The sequence below is a fragment of the Parasteatoda tepidariorum genome, chromosome 7 (assembly GCF_043381705.1).
Source record: "Parasteatoda tepidariorum isolate YZ-2023 chromosome 7, CAS_Ptep_4.0, whole genome shotgun sequence".
In the NCBI taxonomy this organism is placed as follows: Eukaryota; Metazoa; Arthropoda; class Arachnida; order Araneae; family Theridiidae; genus Parasteatoda; species Parasteatoda tepidariorum.
The window spans coordinates 2,132,552-2,144,759 of NC_092210.1; the positions used below are offsets into that span (position 1 = coordinate 2,132,552).

Sequence of the window (12,208 nt, forward strand, 5' to 3'; positions counted from 1 at the left end):
ATTTTTTAAATTTTTTTTCTTCAAAAAATTTTCCAAATTAATTGGAGTATTTAATTACAAATCATTTAATTAATAATTAATTAATGAGTAATTAATTAATTAATGATCAAATAATTAATTTGTTAATAAGCAAATCAATTAATTAACCAATTAATTAATAATTAATTGGAGTATGAGACAATCACAATAACTAATAGTCTGTATTGAAGTAATAAAATACTGATTTTTCTATACATTGAATTATTTTTTATCTCTCATAGGACCTTCTATGGGCCGAAACGAATGTTGCCTCCTAAAATTAATTATTGCTCATAAGGCATACATCCCACTAGTTTATTTCAAAATTGGCGAGTCACACTTCCCTAGTTTCCCTTGTAAGATTTTGTTGTTGTTGTCGTAGGCCAATAGGCGAAGGGGTGCGATTGTTCTTGCTTTCCAGTGGCGCCATCTATTACCAAGAATTCGACTTCTTCCACATTCATAAGCCACACCTGGTTATAGGGCGGAACCATTCATGCATTCATTTATTCTTCCACATATCTTAATTTTGACCTGAACCAAAGAATGATCCATCTCCATTTCAGTACAACCAGAGGTATAATTTGCTATGGAAACAGGAAGGATTTTTTGACCCGACAGATTTAACGTTCACCACTCACTATTTACTACACGGGGAGTTTTCTGCAGACTGGATTCGAACTCCCGTTCTCACGAAATTGAATTCAGCGCCCTGCCACCAGGCTGACATTGATATAAATGCTTTGATTCTCCTTATTTTAATTGTCAAACAAAAGTTCTGTTTGGAAGTTTTAAAAAAAATCTTTGATTTTTACTGTTTACAGCTAATACTTTTCTACAATTCATAAAGAATATTAAATTTTGCAATTATCAGCATTTATTAACTATTTAAACACTTACAGTCCCTAGCCATATTTAGACGCTCTATAAGATTCTATGCAAAAGTATAGTTATCAGGTGATACTATACAGTTGTATTGTTTTTACTCGGATGAAACCGGTTTGCTTTTGTTTACGTTCCTGTACCAATGGGTTAACATTGTAATGCAATACGCTAAAAATAAATACAAATAGGAAGTCTATAGAAAATCTCCCGAATGAAAACCCATTACATGTATGTTTAAATATAAAAGTATTGCCTATAAACTCGTGCAAANTCCTGTATCAATGGGTTAACATTGTAATGCAATACGCTAAAAATAAATACAAATAGGAAGTATATAAGAAATATCCTGTATAAAAACCCATTACATGTATGTTTAAATATGAAAGTATTGGCTATAAACTCGTGCAAATCATGTCATTATTAAAAAACTACAGTACGTCTAATCATTTGATCTAATTATTATAATATACTAATATAATGCTTGATATAATGAATATTCAATGTTTATATAATATATCGTCTAATTTATCCTATCGTTTAATTTAATCAATTGATACACGAACGTAAACAAGCGCAAACCGGTTTCATCCGCTTAAAAACATTAAAGCTGTATAGTATCAGTTGATAATTAAGATTTTACATAGAATCTTAGAGTGAGTCTAACAATTTGGTCAGGGACTGTAGATACTGAATATTTTTTATCAATTTTAATTTTATAAACATTGATAAGAAAATATTTAGTATCTAAGTCACGATCTCTTTTTCCAGAGCTCAAGAAGTCGGTTAATTTAAATATCACTGAAGATAAACAAAATGTAAGGTAATGTAAAAACTTTATTTTGTCGAGTTATTATTTAAAACAATTACTTTCCTCAAAAATCATAAAATTTCACGTAATTACTATAATTGTATCAAGTAAAAACAAGAGAATGCTAGAAGAATTCCCTTTCCACTAATTTTTTGAAAGTGCGGTTATTTTTTCAGAGAAAATAAGAAAAAAAAGTGGATTTCGTTTTCAATCAAATAAATTAGTCAGCCGTTAATTAAAATTATAAAAACTTGTTATTTTTAATGCTATAAAAAAGCTTTTGGTTGAATAGATCTTTTTTTTCTCTTCGCTATTTGCAAAATAATTGGAGAAAAACAACAAATTAAATTTGAGTTTTTAAAAGCTATTTTGTGCATTAACGACGGGAGAATAAAAAATAGTGTGAAATTATATTCATTTAAATGAAAGAGAAAATATGTAAAGTGTGGTAACGTTTAGATGCAAGTTGTTTGTTAAAAATTGCGTTAATGAAGTGAAAATATAAATAATAATTAATGTAAAAAATTTGGTTTATAATACTTAAAACTGTATTAAAATACGTTTTAAAATGCAGTGGATTGTGAGCGAAACTAGTAAAGAAAGGTTCTGTGTGATATTTTAGGGAAAAAATTCAGATTTTTTGGTGAAAGTTCGTATTTTGATCTTATTTAACTCTAAAACATTGTTTTATTTCTCCATTCATTAATTCTAAGTGAGAGATCCTAGTGAAACGTGCTGATAATGACCAAACGCTGAGATTTCTTTTTGACCGTCCGATTTATTTTTATTTTATTAGTGAAGTCATTGCACTTTATGTATGAATGAAGGTTTTAAATAACAAAAAATTTATATTTTTAGGGAATGGCATTATTAGAGCTTTTAGCTATAATAATAAACTGATTGGTTTGTTTGTCTGTGCGCTTGTGTTACTCTTTAAACTAGATTTTTAATTTTCTAGCTTATGACTCACGGGAGTTTATTGCATGTTGTTTAGCATTTATTATTTTATTTGCTGTGCCAGATAAGCTCAATGATCAACGTTAATGTTGTAGCATAGGTGGACTACGTTACCAAATAAGTATTCCTAAAGCAATTCACGTGTTAATTTTGTTTTGCTTTGCTATGTATTTAGATAGAACTGAATATAATTTATAATCAACGAATTTTAAGTAAAGAAAAAACAGCTAACCAGCTTATCGCTAACTTACAAAACCAATTTATCTCTAACGTTCGCCAACCCATGGATTTGCTTTAGCAGTTCCCTTTGGCTCTCGTTTATTGAATACGTTGCTTTCGTCTAGTTTTGTATACTTTTTTGAGGACTAAAGTTTTAAATAACTAGGTCATAAAACTTTTCTTTGGTTAAAATTAAAAATATTTGTTTGGTTTCTCTGCACTGAATTTTAAATAAATATTTTTTTTAACAAAAAATATTAAATATACACATTTTAAAATTAATTTGAAATTACCCATAGCTTACACATTTTTTTTAAGAAGACGTTTAAAAATGTCAGTGTTCTGAATTACCACAGGTATAAGTCCTTTATTTTACCACGAAAATGTTAAATGAATTAGAACTAAAGAAGTGTAAGAAAACTGAGTATAGTCATAAAAAAAAAAGTTAAAATTTAAGTAATATTAGGATGTTAAAATAAAATTTTAAGCTGAAACCAATATTGACAATTCAAATTTCTCTAAAATTATCAACCTCTGAATTTTATTTTTTTCCTTTGTAACCATTTCTAAATTTCAATATTCAGGCACACAACAAGGATAGCCCATGCAACAAATATCTAAATGGAAATGTGTTTTCTTAAACTCGCTTATGACTGCTTCCAAGTTTGATATTTTATTTCTTGATATTTTATATAATATATAGATACAATGAAAATCAAAATTAAGGGAGAAATAATGCTAATTCCTTTAAGAGAAACATAAAAAAATCACCATATAATTTGACACCGATGCTGCTTGATTAATTTTGTTATTAGGAAGTACTTGAAATAAAAAAAGGCTTTTGTTCTAAAAACCGAATAAATGGAAGAAAGGATACTAAACAGAAGCAAAAGAAATCACCAAACTATTATTGGCTCCAATGATGTTCAATTAATTTTGGAAATAGACACTAATTGAAATAAAAAATTAAGCTATTGTACTAAAAGCCAGATTAATGGAGAAACGGTTCTAATTCATTTATTAGAAAAATAAGAAATCGCTATTCCCTTTTTGAACGCCAAGGATTATGCTCAAATAATTTTTCTAATAATTGCTAATTGAAATTAAAAAAAGTGAGCTACGGATTAAAAAGCAAAATTGATGGAGAAATGATACTAATGATGATTCGTTTAGAAGAAGCGTAAAAAACTATTATACGTCATTCGTGCTTAATTATTTTTGCAATATACGCGCTTGATAAAAGTTTTTGAGCTAAAGTTGGATTGAGTCATGAAATATGAAGTATGCATTCGAGATTAAAAATATTCTAAAAGAAAAGTAAAATGCTCGAGATTAAAATTACTCGCATTTTAACTTTGCATCCAATATAAAGCAACAGTCATTTATCTTAATTTTATCATGCCTCCTAAATATTATATTCGATTTTAAAAAATTTAAAGATAATTCTAAGAAACTATTAGTCCCATTAACATAATTTAGATCAGACGGGAGTAAAACAAGATACATTTGCTTTATAAGGAATAATAAGGAGTTATTGACGAAATGTATTGAGCATCTTTATCTCATTTCATTCCATTTTTTATTCTAATTCATAATCGTCCTCCTCATTCTATTCATCCATCCATTCATTATCATTATTAATATATTTATTTCACTTATTTTTTGCTTATTTAATAAATTTTGCTTATATTTAATTATTTATTTATTATTTTTCTTTTCCTGCTTGAAAAATGTTATATATGCCTTATATATTTTCTACATTCATCATCACCCTCCTCATATCCTTCATCCAACCATTAATATTATTAATATGCTTATTTCAATTATTTTTTTAATTACTTTATTAATTTTACTTATTTAATTATTTATTTATTAATTTTACTCATTTAATTATTTATTATTATTCTTTTTATAGACCAAAAATTTTATTTATGTTTACATATTTTCTAGCACAGACGATCCTGATAAGACTTGTTTCATCATCCGTATATCAGAGAAATTGAATAGACTTTATTCTAAGTTCCTTACTTTTGAAAATGATGAAGAACTGAAGAATAGTATAAAGGAGAAAAAAGAATTTTTAGTAGTGATTGAGCTGATGAATGGGGAGTCTCGTAAAGAAATATTTAGCTCAGAAAATATAACTATGAATAAATTACAAGGCGTAAAATTAGAAATGTAAGTAATTGATTTTAAAATACTATCCATACTATCATTTCCCAAGCATAATTATTGCAAGAGCTTAAATCTTATTAAAAACTATTTTATGCTTCTTCAAACTGAGAAATAATAATAAAAAGTATATTGAATCAATAAATATGCATACAGAACAAATTTATTCCTCATCTTTGGGCCTTTTTGGATAAAACTAATCCGCACTTACGTTAAGAAAACAATGGGAGTTTGCTTAAGGAAATTAAAAGGAATCCAGAACTCATTATTAGAGATAGAGGATTCACAAATTCAATTCATATGGATTCAAAAATTCAATTTATATGGATTCACAAATTCGATAAGTATGCATTCACAAATTTAATTCATATGGATTTAAAAATTCAATTCATGTGGATTCAACAATTCAATTCATATGGATTCAAAAATTCAATTCATATGGATTCACAAATTCAATACGTATAGATACACAAATTTAATTCATATGGATTCAAAAATTCATTTCATATAGATTCAAAAATTCAATTCATATGGATTCACAAATTCAATACTTATGGATTCACAAATTTAATTCGTATGGATTTAAAAATTCAATTCATGTGGATTCATCAATTCAATTCATATGGATTCGCAAATTCAATTTCTATTTCTGCAGATAGAATTCACTTCATATATTACTATTTGTCCATAAGTATCTGAACAACCATTCAAGGGATCATGGTGTGAGGATGTTTTTATAGCTCAAACATATTAGTTCTGTTATCAGAAATATAAGATACATGTGGACATTCTGGGTAATACTGTTGTCCAAACTCTATGGAAATATTCCGGGGAAGGCTTATTTCTCTTTCAGCAGTATAGTGACTCAATTCACTCATCAAGACTTAGTTTGAAGAAATATATACTTAAGCACTGGACACAATTCACCTATCTAAATCTCATAGAACACCTTTAGGATGTCCAAAAGAATATGATATAACTTCTAAGTAGAATAAAGCATGAAAACAGCGTGGATAAAGTACAAATAATCTAATCTAAGTATAAAAAGTCTAATAATCTGATCTAAGTATAGAAACAGTTATACTAAGTATTTCATTTTATAACTGGTGTTGAATAGCTCACTCAATTTTGAGTTTACAACTACCAATGTTCAGCTCCGTAGCTTTGAAATTTTGAACCTAATCCTGAAGACAAGGTAACTTCTGGTTCAAGTATTGGGAGAAATTTGCCTTCGTGGAAGAAATTTTAATGGAACAAACCCGCATTTGCGTTACATGGGAAGGAAAACCCGAAAACCCCTCACGATTAGCCTGACGGCAAAGGAACTCTAACCTATGTTCCGTCAACCACAGGGTATAATTTACGTAAGCACTGTGGTCTGTTAAAGTGGGGTTTAAAATTCGTATCGCTGGGATTCGAACCCAAGTTACCTCAATGGAAGTCGAGCTCTCTGTTCCCTGAGCCACCTCGGCTGTGACATACTAAGTGAGTCTGTTTCTGTACTTTCATTTGCGCTTTAATCAAGTTGTTTTATTGTTTTAACCTTTGAGATCAATTAGAACCCAGATTATTGAGATTGAGAGGAATTAGAGCCAGAATACCGACCATCTTCAGTGCCAACATTCACTTCAGCAGAGGTCATTGGTCAATAACTGGTGGAAAGACATCTCAGACAAGTGTAGACTGACAACGATGCAAAAGGAGACCAATATCATATGGAGTCTGTGGCAAATTATTAGACGCATTGTAATATTCTATGTAAAATCTTAATTATCAGGTGATACTCTATACAGCTTTATTGTTTTTACGCGGTTGAAACCTTTTTGCTCTTGTTTACGTTCGTGTATCAATTGTTTAACATTGTAATGCAATACGTTAAAAATAAATACAAATAGGAAGTATATAAAAATCTCCTGAATAAAAACCCATTACATGTATGTTTTGATATAAAGGTATTGCCTATAAACTCGTGCAAAACATGTCACTATAAAAAAAACTACAGCGCTTCTAATAATCTGATCTAATTATTACAGTATAATAATGTAATACCTGATCTAATAATTATTCCATAATTATATAATATATCGTTTAATTTGTCCAATCGTCGAATTTATATTCGATATCGCCTAATTTAACCAATTGGTATCCGAACGTAAATAAGTGCAAACCTGTTTCAGTCGCCTAAAAACAATAAAGCTTTATGGTATCACCTGATCATTAAGATTTTGCCCAGAATCTTACAGTGCGTCGAATAATATAGCCAGGGACTTTAAGTGTATGCCTTAGGAAGTCTGTAGCGCTACGTTAGGATGCTTTTGACCAAATAGAGAAATTTTTTTTTTTTTTTTGAAAACCATTAAATGTTTACTGGTGCAATTAAAAAAATGGCTTGATGTAAGTTTTATGAAATTTGAGCTTTTCTTTAAAGTGAAATATTGTATCTCTAGCATAATTCTTCATAATTTTTTCAGCTCCTGAACTTTCCATTTAAAATTTAAAAGTTCAAGGAATTCTCTTAGTTTAGCAAGATGAATGTTCCTTTTTTGATATGAATAGGGCATTGAACTCACGGAGCATTACGTTTCGTAATTTCTTGATTTAATCAGTAGCTAGTTCTTGTTTTGTAATTTTGTTTAAAAATGTACTTTAGTAAATTTGGATACTGAATTTTAAAGTTTAAGGATGTAGGAATTTTTAAAACCTTCTCAAAGTCTTAAGTCTTTTAAAGTTGAAATTTAATTTGAAAAGAATTTAAAATTCTGTAATTAAGATCAGAATTTTAATCATTTTTCAATGATTAAAATGAAACAAAAATTATTCAAAAATATCCATTAGTTACTGAATAGATAAGATAAATTTCAGATAGACGGTAGATTAAAACTGAGAAAGAAAAATAATTTTTTTCGGTCTGAAGGGTAACACCTATAAGCATTCTTTGCATGATATGAACTTCTGAGTTCACTTAAAAACAATAGCATTCTTTTATGTATTTTTTAAGTTTTCGTGATTTACAGTAAAAAGTAAAAAAAAAAATGTTCCAATAAAACTTTACTCTTTGTTATACGCGATGGCACTGGTGTCCGATAGTTCAGCGTACTATAACGCATATATAAAAGTAGGCTTAGTAAAAGAAGGCTTAACTTTAAAAAAGGAACGATTACAAGTAGGCTTAACGTTTGAAAACCAGTGTATGTATAATTTAAAAAATAAATATCAAGAGTTTTGCATTTCAAAATTGTATTGTTTTCCAATAAATATAGTATATCGTGTATGATTTTCGTTTATATTTTTAATTTTTCTTTTATATTTAATACTCATTGTTGTTACTCCAAGGCTAAAAGCGCCAGGGTCTTGAAATTGGCACGGGGCTACAATGAGTAATTTTAGCTCCAGATCCAAAAAATAGTTAAAAGTTTTTTATTATTTCGTGCAGGAGAGGTGTTTGAAAAATAAATTTATCGTATTGATTTAGCATTAGTCGCATTAGTCATTGTTATAATTAAAACTGCAGAAGATTCTGTTTAGGAGTTTCTGTTGAGGATCATTGGCGTTAATAAGCGTATGGTTAATTATTTACGGTTCATTCAAACGCCAATGGCTCTCAATTAATTTAGGTTATGAATACTGCTGGTATTGCGGTAATTTCTTCTGTTTATTACTGTCCATCTTAAGAGATAAGTAGCAATTTTATTGGCAAAAGTTTTGACTATCTTAAATTTACCTCCAGCAACAGCATTATGCCAAATGATTATGATTATTTCGCTCATTATTATTACTATTATTTATTTATTTTTTTGCTAGGATGAACTTCTGAGAAAGTGTTTTGTTTAATCTAATAACGTAAAATCACCGGGAGGGGCAATAAATATTAGAAAGACAGAAATAAATAAATATTAGAAAAAAATAAAGCGCATTTTTTAACGAGTTACCGAATTCTGAAACAAAGCAGTATTCAATAAAATAGTTTTAAAAAAAATTTAAAACGTTTTTAAAAACAATATTATTTTTTTTGAATTTGCACGAAAAAAAAGAGATAAAATATTCCGTGTAACTTATAAGTATCAATTGATATAGTTTCAGATACTTTTCTAGCTTCTATGTTAATTTTATATAAAGTTTGAAATATAGGTTTATAAATTTTTTTAAAGAGAACCGTTTGAAAATTTGGCGATTTGTTTGATCTTGATATTCTTGTTCGAGAAACTCCAACATTTTAGCTTTTTTCTTTAAGGTCTGCAGAAAGTCTTGCAGATTTTTTTTAAAACTTTTTTTTATTTATCATTGAACAGCAGACCCAATTTTCGGGTTTACGACTACTAAAGTTCAACTCCGTAGCTTTGTAATTTTGAACCCAATCCAGAAGACAAGGGAACTCCTGGATCAAGTATTGAGAGAAATTTTGCCTTCGTGGAGGACTTTGATTGAATTAACCAGCATTTGCGTTACATGGCGATGAAGACCATGAGAACCTCCCTAGATTAGCGTGACGGCAAAGGGACTCTAACCCATGATCCGTCTACCACTGAGGATATTTCACGTCTGCCCAGTAGACGGTGCAAGCCGGATATGGATTTGTATCGACCAGCCATCGCTGGTATTCGAACGTGGTTCACCTCATTTTAAAGCGAACGCTCTATTTCCTGAGCCATTGCGGCTCTGGCAGAAAGTTTAAAATGTAGGCTTATAATTTTTTTTAAGAAAAGCGAATGAAAATTCGGCTGCTTATTGTGTCGTTTATTTGGTTTATCTGTTTTTTTTTTAAATTCTTAAGAAAGTCTTGCAACACGTATTAATGTAAACTTTATAACTGAGACTATATTGGCTCAATTCTCATAAGTAAGGCGCAATATTTTCGTACACAACCATAAAAAATGTTTTGTGTTTTTTAAATTTTTTAAAATTATTTTATTTTTTTAATATTTTGAATCAACTAAATATTTTAGTTCTAAACTACTTTCTTTATCCTTAATATTTTTATTCTTTAGGTCTAAAAGTAAATTACTATTCTGTGTAGATGAAAGATGCGGAAAAATTCAATTAAAAGAAAATACTCCTGTTGCAATTTTATTCGAAACATCAACAAAATATAAACGTAAGTACAATAACTATTAATTTTAAGAATTTTAATATTGCGAGCGTAAATACTGAACCAAACACAAACATTTTTTTCATAATTAATGTTTAATATATCATCCCTACGATTGCAGAACTTGTTTTAATAATTTTTGACACTGATTTTTCTAAGTATATTGGGTTGTTATTATATCAATTCTAACAATGTTTCCCCCTTTTAACTAATTCCTAGTTAATTCACAGTATCATAAGTATCAACAAAAAACAATGTGATTATTGCTTACAACTGAAAATTCCTCCTAAGAACATCATGAAACTCCGTTGAAAGAAAACACGTTTTTTTTTTATTCAATTTCTTCAAATAATTCAAATATATGAATCAACTGCTTAAGATACCATAAAAAAAGTAAGAGACAAATTAAAAGATTATTTAATACTGAAACAATTATAAATAATAACGAAAATACTAAATTGTCCGCCTCAGACCAAAAAATTTTCAAAATTGTACCTAAAATAGTCGTTGATCAGCAGATCCAATCTTGAGCTTACGACTACTAATGTTCAACTCCGTAGAAATGCCATTTTGAACCCAATAAAAAAGACAAAGAAACTGCTGGAACAAGCATTGGTAGAAACTTGCCTTCGTGGAGGACTTTTTGATGGAACTATAACCAGTATTTGCTTTACATAGCGAGGAAAACCTCGCAAGGTTATCTTGTCGGAAAGGGGACTCTAACCCATGATCCGTATACCACTGAGGATATTTAACATCAGCACTGTGATCGGTGCATGTGCGGAGTTCCTATAGACCGGCCATCGCTGTTATTCGAACCAAAGTCAGCTCATGGGGAGACAAGCAGAGTTAATATTAAACAAGGATCAATAAAGGAAATAAAACAGAGTTAGCATAAAATACCTTAATATCAGAGCTAACTGATACTCTAAAGTTTAGTTATCCATGGTTTAAAATCCTCAATCGGTAATGTTAAAATTAAGCGAGTACCTAAAAAGGTAATAAAATAAAGTTCATAAAAATTACGTAATATCCGATTTAACTGATGGGCCCTCATTTAGTAAACCCTGGTTTAAATACTTTAAATGTGGACTTGAAAAAAAAGATGAAATTGAAAATACATTAAAAAAAAAAAGGGAGTCAGACTTTTGAAAAAGAACATCGATTAAAAGAGCATGCTTATGAAATTTCCGTCGATATATCTGTTGTTTTTTCAAAGATTTATCAGCATAAAAATATTGTTTATTTCAGGTAAAACGTTTTCATTGGAGTTGAGTAGCCCTTCAGCTGTTTCGACAGAATTCAGTTTTCTTGCACATGAGTTCCCCTATAGTGCAAATAGTGAAATGATTCAACGTATCTGTCTCGAGTCTTGACAACTTGAAAGTGATCTATTAAAACAACGCAGATTATATAGGATATATATTACAAGTTGTAGTTACAAAAACTACCCAAGTGATGTACATATCAGAACCGTGTTGTATTTATATGAGAAATGCGTGGACATTTTTTTCAGGAACATATCATTGTAAAAAAAAATCAAAAATAAATTAATAGACTGCTGTAATTATGTATTAAAAATAAATGAAAAAAAAAACATGTTTATGAAGTCGCTGTCTTTATTTTGAAATATCTATATGATTATACAAAATGTTCATAAGAGGAAAAAAAGATCCATATTAATACGTCAATCTATGAAACAAATGCAATTAGAATGATTAAAGGACATTTCATTTCTGTTTCGACGAAGAAATAACGACTAACTAATGGAAACCTTGGAAAATATTTCAATTTCTATTATTTTAATAGGCTTTGAATCTTAAGATCAATTGCATGATCCCTAATTACTGATAAATGTTTTGTAATTCGGAGGCATTTTTTTTCCTTTCATATAAAAGAACTTATTTCTTTATTCAAATGAAAAAAAAAATTCATTTCTTCTTAGAAAATTTTTCGAAACTAAGAATTTTTTGCTTATCTCATTGGGACAAATCATTTGACATGTATGATGAAATTATAATAAATTACAAAGTATATGGCTATTGAAGTTAGATATTAAAAGG

General features: G+C 28.9%; 1 protein-coding gene across 4 annotated transcripts in view; it reads left to right on the top strand.

The window, feature by feature from the left end:
- Positions 1–11,747, top strand: part of LOC107442136 (agrin) — a 187,935-nt gene extending 176,188 nt beyond the window's left edge. For 2 of the 4 annotated variants that reach the window (XR_011637173.1, XR_011637174.1), the window contains exons 22-25: positions 1,672–1,723; positions 4,843–5,065; positions 10,045–10,151; positions 11,397–11,747. Coding sequence is in view for 2 of the 4 variants with exons in the window: in XM_071182999.1 (XP_071039100.1) it covers positions 1,672–1,723; positions 4,838–5,065; positions 10,045–10,151; positions 11,397–11,521 (512 nt within the window). In the remaining 2 variants the exon portion in view is untranslated. Of the gene's footprint in view, positions 1–1,671; positions 1,724–4,837; positions 5,066–10,044; positions 10,152–11,396 lie in introns of all 4 variants that reach the window. The other 2 variants (XM_071182999.1, XM_071183000.1) reach the window with 1 other exon arrangement.
- Positions 11,748–12,208: the final 461 nt, after the last annotated feature.